Source organism: Lactuca virosa, chromosome 3 (assembly GCF_052849685.1).
Source record: "Lactuca virosa cultivar CGN04683 chromosome 3, Lactuca_virosa_CGN04683_v6, whole genome shotgun sequence".
Taxonomy (NCBI): domain Eukaryota; kingdom Viridiplantae; phylum Streptophyta; class Magnoliopsida; order Asterales; family Asteraceae; genus Lactuca; species Lactuca virosa.
In genome coordinates this window covers 129,012,021-129,031,760 of record NC_136428.1, presented here as the reverse complement: position 1 = coordinate 129,031,760, position 19,740 = coordinate 129,012,021, and the positions used below count along the sequence as shown (strand labels likewise).

General features: G+C 37.1%; 2 protein-coding genes across 2 annotated transcripts; one reads left to right on the top strand and one right to left on the bottom strand.

The window, feature by feature from the left end:
• Positions 1-90: 90 nt before the first annotated feature.
• Positions 91-1,081, bottom strand: LOC145164044 (uncharacterized). Its single transcript, XM_079082766.1, has 2 exons — positions 683-1,081; positions 91-603 (listed from the first exon to the last, which is right to left on the bottom strand). The coding sequence occupies exons 1-2, from the start codon at positions 1,079-1,081 to the stop codon at positions 91-93; spliced, it is 912 nt and encodes a 303-aa protein (XP_078938892.1).
• A 6,481-nt stretch (positions 1,082-7,562) lies between these two features.
• LOC145164043 (uncharacterized) lies at positions 7,563-8,036 on the top strand. The gene has a single exon (XM_079082765.1). It carries the CDS (start codon positions 7,563-7,565, stop codon positions 8,034-8,036), a length of 474 nt encoding a protein of 157 aa, XP_078938891.1.
• The last annotated feature ends 11,704 nt before the right edge of the window (positions 8,037-19,740 follow it).

Sequence of the window (19,740 nt, the reverse complement as noted above, 5' to 3'; positions counted from 1 at the left end):
GGCTAATTTTGGTAGCATTCACCTCTTCAACAACTTACTAGACCAGAAAAATTCTCTCACAGCCTTGCAAACATCTTTCCCAACAATATTCTATGAAGACTTAAAAAAACAAGATGAATAACCATTAGGCCCTGGAGCACGGTTATTATCTATATCAAACATCGCCTTCTTAATTTCCTCATCTGTGACAACTCTAACCATATTAAGAGCATCAGCAGAATCCAATTTATTTTGAAAAAGGGACTCAAAGTTATCCATATTTTGAACATTAACCTCCAACCCCAGGAAACTTTTAAAATGTTCAACAAATTTCACAGGAACATCCTTTCCTCTTTTCCAGTTCCCATTCTCATCCAACACAATATTCACCCGATGTCTATTCAATCGACACTTAAGACTTTTATGGAAGAAAGCACTGTTCCTATCCCCCTCCTTCAACCAATTAATTTTGGATTTTTGAATTAGAAACCGTTCTTCATCAATACAAACATTATAAAATTCATTAAGAATTTCAGCATATCTACATCTTAAATTTTCATTAAACTGATTAGCATCAATCTCCCCTTGTATATCATCAATTATCACCCTTAAGTCCTTTTTATTCTTTTCAAATTTACTGCAACTATCAAACAGCTTACAACATGGGCTTTTTAGACTTTTAAGCTTTTAGGTAACTTGGTACATGAAAAAACCCACCACCTCTCGTTTCCACCCTTGCTCCAACATGGGTAAAAAAATCCTTTTTATGGGCAATAAAATTCACGAATTTGAAAGGATTGATTATACGACATTTCACTATTGGGATCGATAAAACAACAGGACAATGATCAGAGATGCGATATGGCTTGAAAACAGCAAAGCTCTTAGCAAATTCAGACAAGAATCTCAAATTGACCATTATGCGATCCAACTTATTCAATAACCCTTTATTACCTCGAGGAGTTTTGGTCCAAGTAAATTGGAGACCTGATTTGTTAATATCAACAATTTCAATAGCATTAACACAATCTTGAAAATCAGCAACTCCAGAACTCATCTTAGAAGAACCAGTCAAACAATCAGAGGGGTTAAGAACAAACATTAAAGTCCCCCAATAAAGTCCAAGGATTATCCTTCATCACATTTTTATGCAATTCCAAATCCTTCAACAACTTTCTTCTAGCAATATAGTCATTAGCAACATATATAAAAAAGAAATATATATCTACTCCTGACTCTATGCAATGAGCAAAACAATGAATCACCTGATCAGTATGCATGATAATGTTGATCAATATTTCATTAGGATCCCATCCTATAATGATTCTCGTAACCCCCTTTAGAACTGGAATTATTGATAATCCAATCCCAATTCTCAAAAACTTTACTCCACACCTTTTTTAATTTTTTAATTCTCAGATGAGATTCAAGTATTGCACAAACACTCATCTTATTATTCTTAACCACATCTATAACGTCTTCCTGTTTAAAGGTTTTATTCATACTTCTAATATTCCAAAAACCAATATTCATCATTGGACTATAGTAATGTTTTTGACAGATATCCCCTCATTTACCTGAGTATTCTGAACATTCTCAATATTATCACCTTTTGTTCCACTAATCCCAACTTCCTCCATGACAATAGGATCAATCAAATCATCCAATGAATGGAAATTAGCATCATGATCCTTAATTTTGCTAGTTGAAATTATATCCTCCATCTCCTTATCCGTAAATTCATTAAGAATATCAAACCGATTTTGATTTGCTTTGACATCAACTTTCACATTTGGTTTTTGATTGAATGTCCCTTTCAAACTTCCATATATATTTTCTTTGCCGTAGCACCTCCACCACCCACAATAATTTTTCTTTAACCCCTGATTGAAAATTTTGCTGCTTCAAAATGTTATCCTTCTGCTCAATCATACCATTTCCATTCCCCTTGTAACCATTTATCCCACCATTTTGGTTCCCCTCATTCTTTTTAGCATATTTATAGTTAAATCTTCTATTGTCTCCATCATACTCTCTATTGTTATATGCCCTTTTCCTTCCAAAATTTCCTTATCTGTTACTATACCTATTTCCTTTCTTATTATTATTACCATATCCAACTTTGTTTCCCTGATTTTGATTCCCTTTATCATTAAAAGTTGAATTTCCCTTACTCACCTCTTTTTCCCATTCTTCTTACCCACCATAGTACACCCTTCGTCATTATTAATGAAATTAACAATACCATCTGTGAATAATAAATCAGAATTCTTAGCATTTTCATTATCAGCAGCTAATTTTGATGCAACAATCACAACAACACAATTCTGATCATAGTGCCCATAGATTTTACAATGAGAACAACGATCATGTCTCCACGCATATTCCACCTCAAATTTCTTCAAAAACGATGAATTAGCAAAAAAAATCCCACGTGTTAACCTCCACAACATCTTTCTATTTCTTTTCAGCAGACATTTCAACTAACATTCAGGCATATGCATTCCTTCCCTTATGATTAATACACATGTCCTCAGTGTAAGAATCAAAAGCCAGCGAACTCCAATTTTACTAAATATACAACACAAGTTATCACCACTCCATGCTTCAAGAGGAAGGTCATAAATCCTAACCCAAACAACAACTTTATTATCATTAGGCTTTGTGAGTGCTAATCCCGATCTCCATCTTTGAACAAACAGAGGGACATAATTGATCATCCAAGTCCCACTATCAAACACCATTCTCATGTTATATTCGCAAATGAACTTAAAAAAGAAGAATCCACTCTTATTCATAGAGATATCTTCTAGCCCATAGTTTTTCCACATACGATTAAGAGCATAACTCGCAGTGGGAAAAGCCATTTTTGCACCAATAAAGTATCCATAAAGCGTTTTAATAAAAGGAAGACTTGCATTCCTAATATTCTCAATTGGTAGATCAACAGGTTTGTCATCAAGATCATCAGCATAGTGAAACACTTTAATAGGGATATGATTCCTGTTACCACCCCTATTAACAATATTAGCATAAGAACTTTTGTTAGTACCAATCTTCACATCCCCATTACCATTTTGATTACTAGTATCCATCCCTTTTTCATGAGTAACACCAGCTTCATCCATGATAATAGTATCTGATTTTCCAAAACTCTTCAACCGAAGAATTGAGATTAGGTTTAATAGCATCAGAATACTTCATCTTCTCTTTTAGATTAGCAACGAATTTGAATCCCACACCTTCCACAAATTCATCCCCTACCTTAGATTCATCACTAACATTCGAATACATACCAGTCATATTATCATTATCCTTTTCAACAGCTAAATTCAAATTAGCATTGATCATTTCATCTTCAACGGTACCCATATTCAACCTAGCATCTTCAATTTCAGAGAATTCCCAAAATTTAGATAAAAACGTTGTGTTACCATCGGGAACCACATCCGATAAAGCACTAACAGATTCATTCACATCACCACATCCATTATCAGAATGGGGATTAGGGTTCATACCCAGGGGCGGACTTGATGAGGGGCACAGAGTTGCTGGCAACACCTGCTTTTGCGGCAGACAGCAGGAATTTTTCGATTTTTTTTTTACCTTTTGTGCCACTACGAAATAAAAATAAAATGGCAACTACTAAAAAAATTGCAACTAGTTATATAAACACATTGGATCAATTAAGCCCCAATAATTAGTAGCCCAAACACATTTTTATTTTAATCCACCTAATATTAACCCAAAAAAAAATAAATATGAGAAAATAGCCCAAATAAACAATTATCCAATTGTTCAATTGGGTCCAAGAGTCCAAGTCTCAATTCTTGAATAACAAAAGAAAAAAAAACGTGAGGTTGATTTTTTCCTTCTGTCCGTCCTAGCCTCTCATCGATCGACATTCAACAATCGCGACTTCGACAATCGACTTCCAACTTCGACCGATAATCTCCATTCTCCAAGTGTAAAAATCGATTTCCAACTTCCAAGTGCAAAAACAACTCCAATCCAAGGTCCAAACCCTAATGAAGCAAGTAAGTATTTCTAATTTTCTATGGTTTTCAAATTTATAGTTGTAATTGCTAAGCAAAATTCAAAATTGCTATGGTTTATAGGTTAAAATTGCTACGAAGTTATTGGATATTTGGATGATTTGGTAAAATTGATATGTTATTATAGAAATTATTTTTTGATTAGTTGTAATTTATATGATTTTTATTGAATTGATTGTTTGATATGTTAAAATTGCTATGTTTTAGGCTTACATGTTATTGTTTGATTATGTATTAGGTGAAAATTCTATGTTTTATTGAAGTTATTTTTTTATTAGGTTACATTGCTATGTTTTTATAGGTTAAAGTAAGTGGTTTTTTTACCAAAAGACCAAGACCTAATCCTAATGAAAGTGGTGAAGGATGTTCCGAAACACCAATCACCAATCAATCAATCTCTTTTGTTTCTAATTCTAATGCAACCCCACAAACACCAATCACCAATCAATCAACCCCTTCGGTTTCTAATGCAATTCCACAAACACCATGTTGTAATGAATCTAATGATAATGTTGAGAATGAAAAAGTAATGGAGCGGTTTCAAAAGATGTCCGCACGAAGAGGACAAATTTAAATTGTAGTAGATAGTTATGTTTTCAACTTTTTATGTAATGAATCGTTTTTTTGTATTAGACGTAATGAATTATTTTTCAGTTTTAAATTATGTTTGACCGGATTTTTTTTTGGCAACCCCTACTATCAATTCCTACGTCCGCCCCTGCTCATACCTTTAGATGACGTATTCTCACTGATTCAACACACATCGTCTGAACTGGTGACCTTTTAACCGTAATTTGATCTATCTTCACACCTCTTCTCGTCATAACTTTCCAGTTAGGTTTCCCAATTCCTGGTAAATTTGGATTCACCTTTCTATTTCCAACTGATTTCTTTTTTTATTTCTCGCAGCAATCAACGCCGATTCCTCAACAATAAGTGGAGGTGGCACTAACTCATACATTTCATTCGAATTCACTTCAATCGCCACTAAATCAGGAAGTTTATGATTCATTTTTTCACAAACGATTATAGAGAACACGAATCACTGAATTAGAAGAGGGAAACAGTGGAATCAAATCAATGACAAACCAATTCCAACACCGAGAACGTCGAGATCAAAGAGCTAGAGAGAGAACGGAAATTGGAATTTCGATTCTATCTTCTCTTTTTTTGCCTTCTAAGAACATTGTTTTGTTAATTATGAAACAATGTTTGGTAATTTAAAAATAAAAAATTTGTTTTGAAATTTGAGGTGTTACAATTTGATATCAGGGCCTTGGTTTGAGGGATTCAGGCACACCCTCGAGTATGTATGGACTCAAACTGAGGAGTTGATAAGTTTTTAAAAAGAAATGTTTTCATAAAATGATTTTCAAAGGAAAGAAAAGAGTTTTACAGGCAGGTCTGAAGCGGTGTGTACAATCAACCAGAGCCCGAGCGGTGATTTCCCAAAATACCCTAAATTGATTATGTGCTTTGATAAGTTGTTATTTGAGCTAATAGAACTACATTCTAATTAGGCTAAAGATCCCTCAGTATATGCATGATAGAGTCGCCTGATTTGTGATGCCTTTAGCCTAGGAGGTTGCTTTCTTAAGTTCAAACTTATTCTTGTTAGTTGCTTTGTATATGATGCATAGTTGTACATAGTTAGGATTTTATAGCCTTAGAATGCCTGATTTAGCCTTTCGACCTGTTCCCCGTTTGGTTGTGGATTTAAGGTGGAGTCATTTATTTGACTGTCTATCATATATGAGTCTATGTACAATTAGAATATGCGAGGCAATTGACAGGGATAACGAGGATCTTACGAGGAGGAGTGGTGATTATGGAGTGACCTAGGATGAGTGCCTAGGTGCCTAGTAGTGGTTATGAGGAACCTGCAAGAGTGAATTGTGATGTGGTTAAGAGAATAGTGTTCTGGTAACTTAGGGTTTTGAGAGGACGACCTGAGACAAATACGGATAGGTGTGGAAGGTAGTATTGAGCCCGTACTACTGAAAGCACATGATCCGTACGTGACTCGAGAAGAAATATTGAGGCACTAAGGAACTTGCATGAGCAGGAGTTTTGTGTGTGCTTATTGTGGGTCGATTATGATGGTTTCTTTTGTGTTTCAGGATGGTGGTTACCCGAGGATCAGGCTCCAGCGACCCCGAGAGGCCGAATGCCAGTGATAATGAGATCAGGAGGATTGTCGCCGCAGAGGTAGTCGCAACAATCAGGGAGGCCATCCCTGAGATGTTCGGGTCTATCACAATCACGCTTCTTAAGACGTTTGATTAGCGTTATGCCTTCGTCACTGAGGCTGCTGCTGTCGTAGCCACTTCATTCGTTGTCGTTGCCAGGCCATGAGGGGGCGACTCGATGTTGTACTGGGAGTTCGACAACATGAAGCCACCAGTTTTCGATGGGTCAAGGACCTAATAGCAGCTATGAGATGAGTTTTTGATGTTGACGGGTGTTTCTTTACCTGTTCATGTACTGAGAACCTGAAGGTTCGCTTCACACAGAACCTACTTCATCTGGGGGTGAAGGATTGATGGAAGTTTATGACAGCTGTCTTTTCTCCTGCAGAGCTTGCTATAATGACTTGGGAGAGGTTCAGTGATCAGATGTTCAAAGATGAGTTTGTTCTAGCTGTGGAGAGAGAGCGTTTGGCTCAGGAGTTCCTGTCGCTCAAGCAGTCGACAAAGACGGTGACCGAGATCACTAGGATGTTCCATGAGAGGGACCTGTTTAGCCCTGAGCATGTGGCTACTGAGCTGTCACATATGAGTCAGTATTTGAGCATCCTAAAGAAGGATATCCGTGAGTTTGTGACAAACACCCAGTACCGGGCATTTTCCGAGCTTCAGTCCAATGCCCGGAAGAGAGAGATTAAGCTGGAGATTCAGGCGAGAGAGGAGGCGGAGGCACAAAGGAGGGAGAGGAGGCCAATACAATCGCAGCCGATGACTAAGCACTTCAAACTAACTGATTCTAGATCAGGAGGCCAGAGGGGACGCACTTGCAGCAAGTGCGATAAGAGTCACGAGGGATCTTGCCGATCAGGGTTGATTTGCTACAAGTGTGGCAATGAGGGGCATATGGAGAAGGATTTACCCATGGGATTTTCGGTTTGCTTCCATTGCAACTAGAATGGTCACAGGAGGGATGAGCGTCCTCAGGTCGTTCAGGGAACGGTTCAGGCTCCTGATCCCACTGCACTGCGCATCACCGATGGTCGGCCAGGGAAGGCCAAGGCCCCGAGAGCTCGTGGGAGAGCATTTCAGCTGACTACGGAGGAGGTCTGAGCAGCACCTGATGTCATGCTAGTATGTATCTCCTTTATTTTCTGTTTATTTAAATTGTTTATGCTTATGTTATGTTTTCTGTTAGGTATTTTTCTTGTGAATTATGTGCCTGCTTTAGTGCTTTTTTAGTCGGGTGTGAGTTGATCATTTGTGTCATCATCTTTTAGTCGCTATTTTAGCATTCAACGTGAGGGCTTGAGTCGGCCGTTGAGAGTTTCCATATCTGATGAGCATGCGATCTTTGCTATTTCGGGGTTGTGTACTGGAGATTTTTGGTGTTGGGTTTCTGATTGATCTTGTGCCGAGGGCGGTGGGGGATGTCTATGTTATAGTGGGTATGGATTGGTTGAGCCGGTTTGGGGCTCTTATCGATTGTGAGGGGCAGTTAGTGACAGTTCGAGACCCAAGTGGGGGAGTGCTTACCATTTATGGCGAGGGCACGAGGGTTGGGTCAGCTTTTTGTTCTGCCGCTAGGTCGAGACAGTGTCTTCATCACAGATGCATGGGTTGTGTGGCTTTCGTGGTAGATACTCGAGTGGATGAGAAGAGATCGGCTTCGATCTCTGATATTCCAATCGTGCGTGATTTCACCGATGTCTTTCTGGAGGAATTACCGGGTGTGCCTCCCGAGAGGCTGGTGGAGTTCCAGATCGATCTGATCCCCGAGGCACCTTATGGCCTTGCACCACCCAAGATGCAGGAGTAGTCCTTGTAGCTTCAGAAGCTGTTGGGGAAGGGATTTATACAGCCGAGCAGTTCACCATGCGGAGCACCAATCCTTTTTGTCAAAAAAATGATGGTTCGCACCGGATGTTCATTGATTACCTAGATTTGAACAAGCTAACGGTGAAGAACCGTTATTCGTTACCAAGGATCAATGATCTTTTTGATCAACTGCAAGGGGCATCTTGGTTTTCCAAGATTGATCTGAGGTCGGGATACCATCAGATGAGGGTTCGTGACAAGGATGTGAAGATGTCCTTCCAGACTCGTTATGGGCATTACAAGTTCATGGTGATGCCTTTTGGGCTCACCAATGCACTGATAGAGTTCATGGATCTCATGAACCGGGTGTGCAGGCCCATGTCGGATCGGTCAGTGATCGTATTTATCGCCGATATTTTGGTGTATTCAAAGACCAGAGAGCAGGGGTCGAGATTGAGTATTTGTTGAAATCTCAAGAGAATTGTTTTCAAAGTTTGGTAGAAAGCATTGAGCAAAAACAAGTTGAAAGGTTGGTAGTATTGGGTTTTCTACGCATCAAATACACTCTAAACTAGGTAGCGAAAAAATCGAAACTACGATATACCTAAGTGTAAATGAAACCTATGGATCTATGGTTTCATGCTAATTACATATACCCTAGAAAAAAATGCAAAGAAGAAAAACATACCTCTTATGTAGCCCTTGATCTCCTTGCTTGAGATCTTGATCCTCCACGAAGTTACTTGCATGAGAGAACCCAAACCAGAATCCCTCTAATGGTATCACATCCAATGACACCAAAGAGTGGAATAAAAATAACTAGGAGAAGGGTTAATTTCACAAACCCTAAGAGGGTTAGAAATCGTCCGTAAGAGGGGGAGGAAGAAGGGTTGGCGAAACTTCAAGCCAAGGTTCAAGGAAGAATGAAAACGCTAAGGCCCTATTTATAGCCTTGGATCCCTTCCTAGGTTTTGTACTCCTTCCCATGTGGGATGAGAGGCCTAGAACGAAATTCACTCCTTATCCCATGTGGGATAGAGTGATTTTCATCCAACCCTAATTCCATAAGGGTTCTGAAACATTCCTAATTAACCAGCTATCGATTAAAGAATATTCAACCTTTTAATTAATTAAACTGTTAATTAATTCCAAAAATATATTTCCAACTAGTTTCTAATTAATTATTCACCATAATAATTAATAAATCAATTTCTCCTTTATTTATTCTACTCAATTTGGGTCTTGAGGGCAACCCAAAAGGACCATGTTATTATTAGAAATATCATCAATAGTTAATGACCTTGGACACTATTTCCAGTAGTCTCCCACTTGGACAAGTCATTAACTATACGAGGACCAATACTTCTCCAATAATAAACATAGAGTTAGCCATCCAATGCAACTACCAAACTCTTGATCTAATCAAGATTCAACCCTTAGATAAGTGATGAACTATTCCTTCGTTCTATGATATTTGTATGAATTCGAGACATGGATAATGGCGAATCTCAGAATTCAAGATTATATTTCCCGATATATTTTTGTGATGGATGCATCTGACTACTACATTGAAGACATCAATTCCAGTCAGGGCGAGACCAAACACTTTAGATGTCAGTACCAAATCATCGAGGGGCCCATAGATATCGCTTCTCCTTTTAAGGCAGAAGGAACAAATAAACTTCGACTACATAGTTTTTGTCTAGTTCATCATGTCACACATGGACATACCCTTTATAACTACTAGTTAGGGATAGTGTTGGAGTAGACCAATGCATAAGAGAATCATAGAGCAAAACTCTACATGTATCTAGGTCTGAAGAATAGAAGATATTATCATCTTAGAATTATTCTTGACTAAATCCCTAAAGTAATCTCTAAGCGCGGGTTGGTCCAATACTTAAATATTTATTAAGTACTGATGAATGTTAGTGCAATCTCTATGCTATGTCCAATCACTATGGACAATCCACTAATACCCATGACAGTCTTGAATCTCTACTTGATTTCAAGAGCATGACTGACTGTGGACGTTTGAGTAAATTAATACTCGGGAAGTGGGTTCTAAACATGCAAAAGGAGAACACAATGATAAGTTAATTGAAATGACTGAACTCCATCATATATTAATATCTCCACTTAATAATTCCCAGATCGAATTTACACTGATACTACTTAAGTTCTCAAGTTTAAAACAAACTAAACCAAGAGTTTTTAAGCCAATTCATTTGCAAATCGAATGCCTCTTGACTTTGTTTGACTGTCGGACTTAGTCAGTGACATTGGCTTATGGAATGGATTGACAAAATTGTCTTCCGATATGACTTAGGTGGTGTTTGTTTTTTTTGCAGATCTGCGAAATCACTTTTGTCTGCGCCGCGCAGACATACATCCTCGCAGTGCGTTTGTTTTTTTTGACGTGCGCAGATCTAAAAACGTCTGCGCGAGGTCTTCACCACACAGACATGGACCAACCACTTCTAAGGTCTGCAAAATACTTTTAACCTAAAAAATACACGCTTCTATTCTATTATCGGCGCCTCCATCTTCTTTCGACTTCACACCCTCGAAGCTTCCCCCTCGACGCCGCCTAGCCTCGCTACAGCAACAAAACGCCGTTCTTTTTCACCGATCAGAACCGCCGCAGACTTCTCCGATCGCAGACCACGACCGTTGGCCGCCGCCACCACTTTCTTCTCTGATCTCCACTGAAGACGAACAGGCTTGCACATTTTGTTTCGGTTTTTTTTTCACTTCTAACTTGAAATTATTGCTTAACCTTGCTGGAAAACTATCTAATTTAGTGAAATTCGTTGTTTATTTTTGCTGAAAATTGCTTCTTGTTGGTTAAATTTCTTGTTGGATGTTGGAAATCCCAAAATTATGTTGAAATTGCTTCTTGTTGCTTAAAATTCTTGTTAAATCTTGCTGAAAATGGCGTTTCCTTGATGTATTTTGCTGGAACTTCCATAACATTGCTGAAAATCAAATTTTTTTTCTTGGTGAAAGTATTAAAATAGTGCTGGAAATATGAAATTAATGTTGGAAATTGCATAATGTTGCTGAAAATAGTCATTATACGCCTGAAAATCAAACTTTTTCATGATAAAAGTATGAACATAATGCTGAAAATATGAAAATAGTGCTGGAAATTGTATAATGTTGCTGAAAATAGTCTTTATATGCTGAAAATAGTTATTATATATTGTTTTTTTAGCTGAAATGTGTGTAATATGCATGGTGTTAAATTAATTTTTGCTACAATACCTTTTGAAATTAGATTTATGTATGCATGAATTTTTTTTCCAATGTTGTATGGTTATTATTGTTAAAATTTTGGTGTTGAGAAAACATTTTAAGTTTGTAAAATCAGTTTATTTAAAATTCAGTTTATTTCAGCAGTCTGCAGACGTTAAAAAACAAACAGACTTCTTATTGCAGATTGCAGACGTTTGGTCCACCTCTTCTGTTGCAGAGGCTTGCAGATTTGGTCCGCAGACTGCAGACATTTTGGCTTCAGAAAAACAAACAGCACCTTATTGACCATGATGTCTTCACATTTGACTCGCTATCAAATGTGTTGTTACTTACTGAGTATGTTTCTTGTGAGCTTGTGTGACTTGGGATCCATACTCGATGTAAGTTCACCCTTAAAGTCACAAGAACATTCATAAGGACCATCAATGATTGAATTTCAACAAAGATGTCACTAATGAATATCTTTCAGCCACATTCTCTTCTTTGCAATTCAATCAACTGCAATATACTCTAAGTTTGTTAAATCCACTATGGTGTATTACTTGGTACTCTTCCAAGCTAATGCTTCACCATTAAGTAAAAACACGAATTTCGACTGCGAATAAAATCGTCTTTATCGGTGTGGAACTTAGCATCAATGTAACTTTTACAATGATCTCTTCCATACTGTCAAGATCATTTCCTCTGTCCTCCTAGGATACCTAGGAATGTTCTTGATCTTGATTCGTTGATTCTTACCAAATTGATCTAATCCAACTTGTCATGCTCAAGGAATACGAGTCATTAGATCTAGTACATGTCATGGAATATATGATCGGTCCCATAGCAGAAGCATGTGGGAAGCGACTCATAACCTTTAGATCAATAGTAGAACTAGGACATTAGCATCACTGAATGTCATGCCATATTTCATTAAGCACAAACCTTTCCATGTTCTGTATGTCGAGTTTCCTCAAGATTCCATGTACTTTCGCTTAATCCAATGAATCACTTTGATCTATCTCCATAGATCCTTATTATGTACGTGTTCTGTATCTCCCATGTATATCATAGCGAGACAATTTTCATACCAAGCCAGGTTTTTACACTTGCTATGTTAGAACATAGTTTCCTATGAATCGTACATTATCTGTGTACAATACAATGGTGACTACAATGCTCCCACTAGCCATGACATATATATATATATATATATATATATATATATATATATATATATATATATATATATATATATATATATATGATTTATCTATGTTTCTCCAAATTCAAACTCCTTGAACTTTCTCAATGAAAAAAAGATTCCAATTAATCCCACTAGATTTTAAATCATATATAAATCATCTTTATTTCTCGAAATTCAAACCCTTTGAACTTTCTCATTAAAATAATGATCCCACTTGCGAGATGCTTATTTCGTTCCATAAATGAACTTCTTAAGCTTACACATCCTTCACAGCCTATCTTGGTTTCATTATGTGTATATTCCTATCCATGATTGTCTCTTTTTGAAGATCCACTTATACCTAATAGTTAAGGCCAAGTGCTTGATCTACCAAGTTTTCACATACATGGACTGAATCTCGCTCTCCATGTCCTCCTTCCATATTGTAGCCTTAGGGCCTACCATAACTTCCGATAGCTGGTACACTCTGATTGTTCCATACTAGTGACTCATTTACCTCAATAATATGAACTCTTATATAACTATGTATATTACGTACTCTGTTAGATCTATAAGGAAGAGGTGGAGGTATGTCAATTTCCTTAATAGCTCTTTCAACCTCAAATTGAATGCTAGTTCTGATGGGTTTTTGAGCATTCTAACACTCTTATGGTGTACATGCAACCCTAGAAACCTTGGATCTATGTTTGACTATGATACATGCAAATAATTATTTTTCCAAGGTTCTTATCCTATCTAGCATGGCATGGGGAACTTGAATCAAATAAAGCTAGTAGAATTACTTACCTTGTCGTTGTAGTTGATTGCTTGGAGTTTTAGAGCCTAGCACCAATAGTGTGGATGCCTCAAATGGAAATCACAAATCACCATAAACTTGGAACTTTGAGAGAATAGTAATCACCTTCTTGAAATCGGCCCTCTTACTTTACTCACCACAACTCGTGTGATTTCAAGAACCAAAGCCTCCTTTATATAGTGTGGTGGATTAGGGTTACACCTATGTAAACCCTAATACCCATGTCTTTTCATTTCCATGAGATCCATGGGTTAAAGCTCCATGGAGTATCCATGGACTTTCCATGCAAGCCTAGCCCATTCCAAATAAGCATTAGCCCACACTATATAAATACAAGAGCCCATATTTAATTAGTCATATTTTTGATCTCTAAATTAATTCTAGATTAATTATAGATCAATACTAATTAAATAATATGATTTTATATTAATATATTAGGACTTATAATATATTAATAAATCATAACTTATACTATTCTCAAACGATTATCCATAAATTGTTCGGGTGAAGTGCAACCTAAATGGACCATGCCGGGTCGGGTCAGTACATACCAAATATAGTTATGGACTTAGACACTATATCCAACAGTCTCCCACTTGGATAAGTCTAATAACTATAGTTGCAAGTATGACTTCAGGAACCGATCAGCAATCGTAGCTCTTTAAACTCTGTTGAACTATGAAGCGCCATTTTAGATAAGTGATCATATAATCCTCTGTTCTAGATATCAGCCGGACAAATACATGGAACATGGTCTTGCTTATTGTCCAACATTTGTTTCCCGATTTCCGATTTGTTTGACATAGAACTTAACTGAACACATCAATTTAGTTCTGACCGGGCCCGGTACATAGGTCAAAACAAAATCATCGAGGGGCCCAGATATCGCTTCTAATCCTAGAAGGAACAGATAAACTTCGACTCATATGTTTGCTCTACTACTTGTTGAATTATACACAAAAGCACGGTTTATAACATCGAGTTACCAATGCGTTTTCATGCAATCAATGCATAACCAACTCATAGGCAACAAATCATATCGCTAGGTTTGAAGACTTATATGATATTACCGTCTCACGATCACTCGAGATAAATTCCATGAAGTGATACAAGTGAGTGTGGGTTGAATCTAATACTCAGAACTTATGAGCACTCATGAGTGCTGTAGCCCCGCTTTGTCTAACATCTTAGACCTCTACAAGCCAACCCATGACAGTCTTGATTCATATCTACTTCCAACATATGACCGACTGTGGAGAGTTTGAATAATATGATATAAACCATAACATAATTATTCTGGAAGTCAAAACATGCAAAAAGAAATAATAGTAAACGATTGACAAGAGATAGCAACACTTTACTCATAAATAACAGCTTTTATTTATCATCAAATGTCAATTACATTTTACAAATTTCAAGATTATCTAACTACTAAAACTAATATCATCCTTCAGCCCTATGCTCCGAGCATGCTGGAGATGCTTAGCCCGAGTCAGTCCCTTCGTGAGGGGATCTGCTGGGTTCTCATCCGATGATGCCCTCTTTGCCACGAGGATTCCTTCTTCTATTCGATGTCTGATGAAGTGATATTTTCTGTCAATGTGTCTGGATCTCCCATGATCTCTTGGTTCCTTGGCTAAGGCAACCGCACTATTGTTGTCACAGAAAATCTCCATTGGCTCCTTTATAGCTGGTACAACTCCAAGGTCTCCGATGAAGTTCTTTAGCCATATAGCCTCCTTTGTTGCCTCGCTTGCTGCTATATACTCTGATTCACAAGTGGAATCAGCCACTGTCTCCTACTTAGAACTTTTCCAAGTAATTGCCCCTCCGTTTAGAGTAAAGACCCAACCCGACTGAGAGCGGAAATTATCCCTGTCAGTCTGGAAGCTAGCATCACTGTACCCTACAACTCTCAAGTCCTCACTGCCACCGAGGGTAAGGACCCAGTCCTTAGTCCTCTGTAGGTACTTGAGGATATTCTTGTTGGATAAGGTGTCTAAGTCCATAACTTATTTGGTATATACTTGACCCGACCCGGCATGGTCCATTTGGGTTGCACTTCACCCAAACTGTTTATGGATAATTTTATGAGAATTGTATACTTACGATTTATTAATATATTATAAGTTATAATATATTAATATAAAGTCATGTTATTTAATTAGTTTTAATCTTGAATTAATTATGAATTGATTTAGTGATTAAAAGGAAGACTAATTAAATCATGGGCTATTGTATTTATATGGTGTGGGCTAATGCTCATTTGTTAATGGGCTAAGCTTATATGGAAGTACATGGATGATCCATGGAGCTTTTAACCCATGGATCCTTGGAAGAGGAAAAGACATGGGTTATTAGGGTTTCACCCTAACCATGTACACTATATAAACAAGCTTATGTTGCATGAAAAAGACACTAATGTGTGTGTAAGTGTGGTGGCCAAAATCAAGAGTTAGTATACTCTCTCATACATTTTCCAAGTTTGTGGTGATTTGTGATTTCCATTTGAGGCATTCACATTATTGGTGCTTGGCTCTCAAACTCCAAGGAATCAACAATCAACAAAAGGTATGTAACTCATCTAGTTCTTTTACGTTTAAAAGTACCCTATGCCATGCTAGATAGGTTATAAACCTTGGAAAATAATATTGTGCATGTATCTTAGACAAACATAGATCCAAGGTTTAATAGGGTTGCATGTACACTTAGGAAGTGTTAGAATGCTCAAAACCCAACAGGGGTATCAGAGCCTAGGCTTGTTTGTTTGATACTTGATGCAAAATAGTGAAAAAAGTCGAATTTTTTGCTGTCTGCCTGATGAACTCGCCGAGTCCATGGGGGGACTCGCCGAGTTCATGTGTAAACTCATCCTACTCGCCGAGTAGGTTCGTGCACTCGGCGAGTAGGAGCCTCAGAATGCAGATTTTCGACTTTTGTTGCTGGAAATGGACTAGAAACATTACCCTAAACTGTTTTGGTGTTTTAAAACTTGTTTTAGTTGGTGTAATGGTAGTTCTAATCCATTTACAATAGCTTATATCAAAATTTCATGCTTTGTATGTGTTCATATAATTCTTGAAACTTTGATGATCATGTTCATGTTCTTATGAATTTAGAAGATGATAGGAATTATTTGCTGAATTGTTTAGGATTAATTCTTGATCATTTATGTGTTTTAATGGAGTCCATAATTTGTCCTCAAGTTATGGATATCCAAAGGTCACTTCTTTTAAACACACACTTAAAACACATAAGTTACATAAAATGAAGAGTCTTCATTTTTATGAACCTTTAATTCATAAGTTATGAAATGAAAAGTTTTGGATAGTCACAAAACTTGCCCTCAAGTTTTGGAATTTGTAAAGTTTCACACACTTTAATAAACTTTAATTCCAAACCCTTAGAGTTTTAAAAGTTAAAATTCAACCCTTATACTATTTATAACATTAATGGTTAATTATTATATATATATGTATAAGATCAAGTCGTTTTACCGTTAGTAGGCCTCATTCACGAAGCCGGTCTATAAGGGGGGTATAAGGTTGTTGCCTATAAAATGGCAACTTAATGGGTGTCCATTCTCACCCACCGCTTCCTTGATCGGTGGAGGGTCGTTAGCCGAACGGGTAGGACAATGACTTTAAATTCTCATTAAAAGTATAATGAATATTATAAAGTAACTAAACCTTTTATAAATTCCCAATCTTAGTTACTTTAGGAAAATGTGAATATGGTGCTAACCCATGAAATTCACACTTTGTACCTTACCAAGTCGTTGGTGGAGCGTGTGTGGTTAACCGGCACACTAACTTGGACTAGTAAGGATCACGAAGGGTGACTTAATGTTTATCATAGATCGGTGGAGCGTGTGTAGTTAACCGGCACATCGATTAGGTGATAATATTAAGGGTACCAAGTGAGTTTGCATGGTTATTCACACCTTGTTTTGTGATCCTCGGCATCCCAGTCACAAAACCTGAAGGGCACAATCGAGATTGAAACATGCCATTGAAAAGTTCAATGAATCTCAAAAGATCTAGGAGTTTCAAATCCAATTAAAACCTAATAAATTATTTCGTTTTTCATGGTGGAAATTGGTGAATCGTCATTCACCTACCTTCAAATATTTTATAGCTTGGATTACGACATCCCTCTTCCAAGTTATAAAATATTGTGTTGGGTCCTAGCCTTAATATTTCATATTGGGTGTTATATTAAGGACTTGAATCAACTAACTTGATTTTATCCCATTGTAGATGTCTGGTTCAGACAACTATGATCTTCCCAAATCGCTTGGAACAAGCTTTTCTCTTGAAGATGATGTCCCTCAACATCATGCTTCACTCCCTCCACCTCCTCCATTTATTCTCCCTGACCCACAAGCCAGAAGACTTGAAAGGTTCAAGATCACTCAAGCTCTACTAGAAATGAAACATAAAGATGGAAGACCTGTGTGCTCTCATGTCTTAGGAATGAAGTCACACATAGACAGGTTGAGAATGTTGGGTGCTGTTATTTCAAGGAAGTTCGTTGTTGACTGGGTTCTTCAGTCGCTTCCTGAGTCGTATGGTGAGTTTATTAAAGACTACCATATGACAGATCCTGACATAACCCTAATAGATCTTTCTTATTTGCTTGTTGTTGCTGAATCAGCAATGATTTGGCGCAATGGTCAAACAAATATGGATGGAAAATCTATTTCTCAAACTTCCATGGACATGGACAATGGTGACATTGGAAGTCCAGAAAAGCTTTCTCGTCCCAATGGAAGGGGATCGGCCTTGGTCAACCCGGTTGACCAAAAGGTAAAGGGAAAGGCTAAGTCTGTGATTGTCTTGTGTACCATTCCCAAAGAGTCTATATGTTTTTATTGTCATGAGAAGGGACATTGGAAGCGAAGCTGCCCTGAATACCTGAAATGTTTGAAAGCAAGTAGAGACAAAATGTTTGACTCGGCTTCAGGTAAGTCCACTATCTAACTTTGTTAAAGTTCCTAATTGTTGATTCTTATTACATGATGTGACTAGGTTGCATCTTGATGTTTAGCAGGATCGAGCAAAAGGAAGGTTAAAAGAAGAGTGTGTTGAATCTGATCACGAAGATGGATTTCTATCGCATGGTTCGAGGATCGGATTTTTGAGCCACTACTTAAAAGTTATGATAGATTGCTAAGAAATATGTAATAGCATAGTTTTCATTTAAAGTTGCATTGTAAGGAATATTTTTCCGCATTTTAATAAAGAAATAAAAGTTTTGTTTAGTTTATTTTATATTATATCCCCTTACAATGGCATTTATGGAAAATTGATGTTTGTATGTTTCTAGCAATATTGGAAATATGAGTTTGATTCTCTCATTTGTGGTAGTGTCTGAATTTACCAAATGAGAAAAGGTTCTCATCACCCAAGCTTCAGTTAGACAGAAACTTGGAATCATACAAGTTGTATTGTATGATGAATGAGAATTTTCATCTTTGTAAAATTGAGACTAATTCATTGATCACATGCATATGTGAGTCAATTGAAGGACTAAGGAATTAGGTACACTGGGTGTGTGCTGGTCAAGGTCCACCACAAAGATGAATTCGTCATGATTTACTAAAGATTAGTAAATATGGTTATACTTATAAGGTTAAGTATAATTCTGTAACATTGGAAAGTTTCAATGTATGGCAGAACGGATGAGAAGAATCAAATTTGGCAGAAAGATAAAAGTTTCTCAAATCTGAAAAGATGGGAGAGTACTTTAGTATCATGTTTTTATGATCATCTTAATGATTATGAAACCATATCACAAATTCATACTCTAAGGACATCTTAGTGCATTGTTATGACTAAGATGAGGGGTCATGAATTGTTGGAATGGTTAAAATCAAGAAGATGGATCATACATGGTTTTATGATCATCTTAATGATTATGAAACCATATCACAAATTCATACTCTAAGGACATCTTAGTGCATTGTTATGACTAAGATGAGGGGTCATGAATTGTTGGAATGGTTAAAATCAAGAAGATGGATCATACTTCGTTCCAAAACAACTCTTAGAGTCATAATCCAAGATTGTAACATTGAGTGACATAAAGTAAGGTTTAAAACACTTATCAAATGTAGTGTAAAATGTTTTCTACTCCTGTACATTTGAAATTGGTAAGTTGTGATGTCTTGGATAAGACAAAGACCAACTAAGACCAATTGTGTGAAGTGTTTATCTTAATAAGAATCTGCACTATCCCTTGAATATTTGTTTTGTCAAGGAATGGTTCTTGACTAGGGAAACTTATATGTCAAGAGGACAGTGGGAGTCTTAAAGATCCTGAAAGGATTTCAAGATTTAATCAGGAGTAAAACCTGAGTTTTATCACTAGCACACGACTTAAGGTTTGAAACCTATTAAGTTGACATAATTCTTGTTTCTGTGTCTGTTCCTATTAAGTTGACTATGCATATGAGTTCTGTTA

Excerpts from the sequence above, each read along its gene's own strand:
- LOC145164043 (XM_079082765.1), top strand. The coding sequence starts at position 7,563 with ATGCGATCTTTGCTATTTCGGGGTTGTGTACTGGAGATTTTTGGTGTT.
- LOC145164044 (XM_079082766.1), bottom strand. The coding sequence starts at position 1,081 with ATGTTTGTTCTTAACCCCTCTGATTGTTTGACTGGTTCTTCTAAGATG. Across the intron at positions 604-682 it reads GAGGTGGTGGGTTTTTTCAT|AATAAAAAGGACTTAAGGGT; the intron begins GTACCAAGTTAC and ends AAATTTGAAAAG.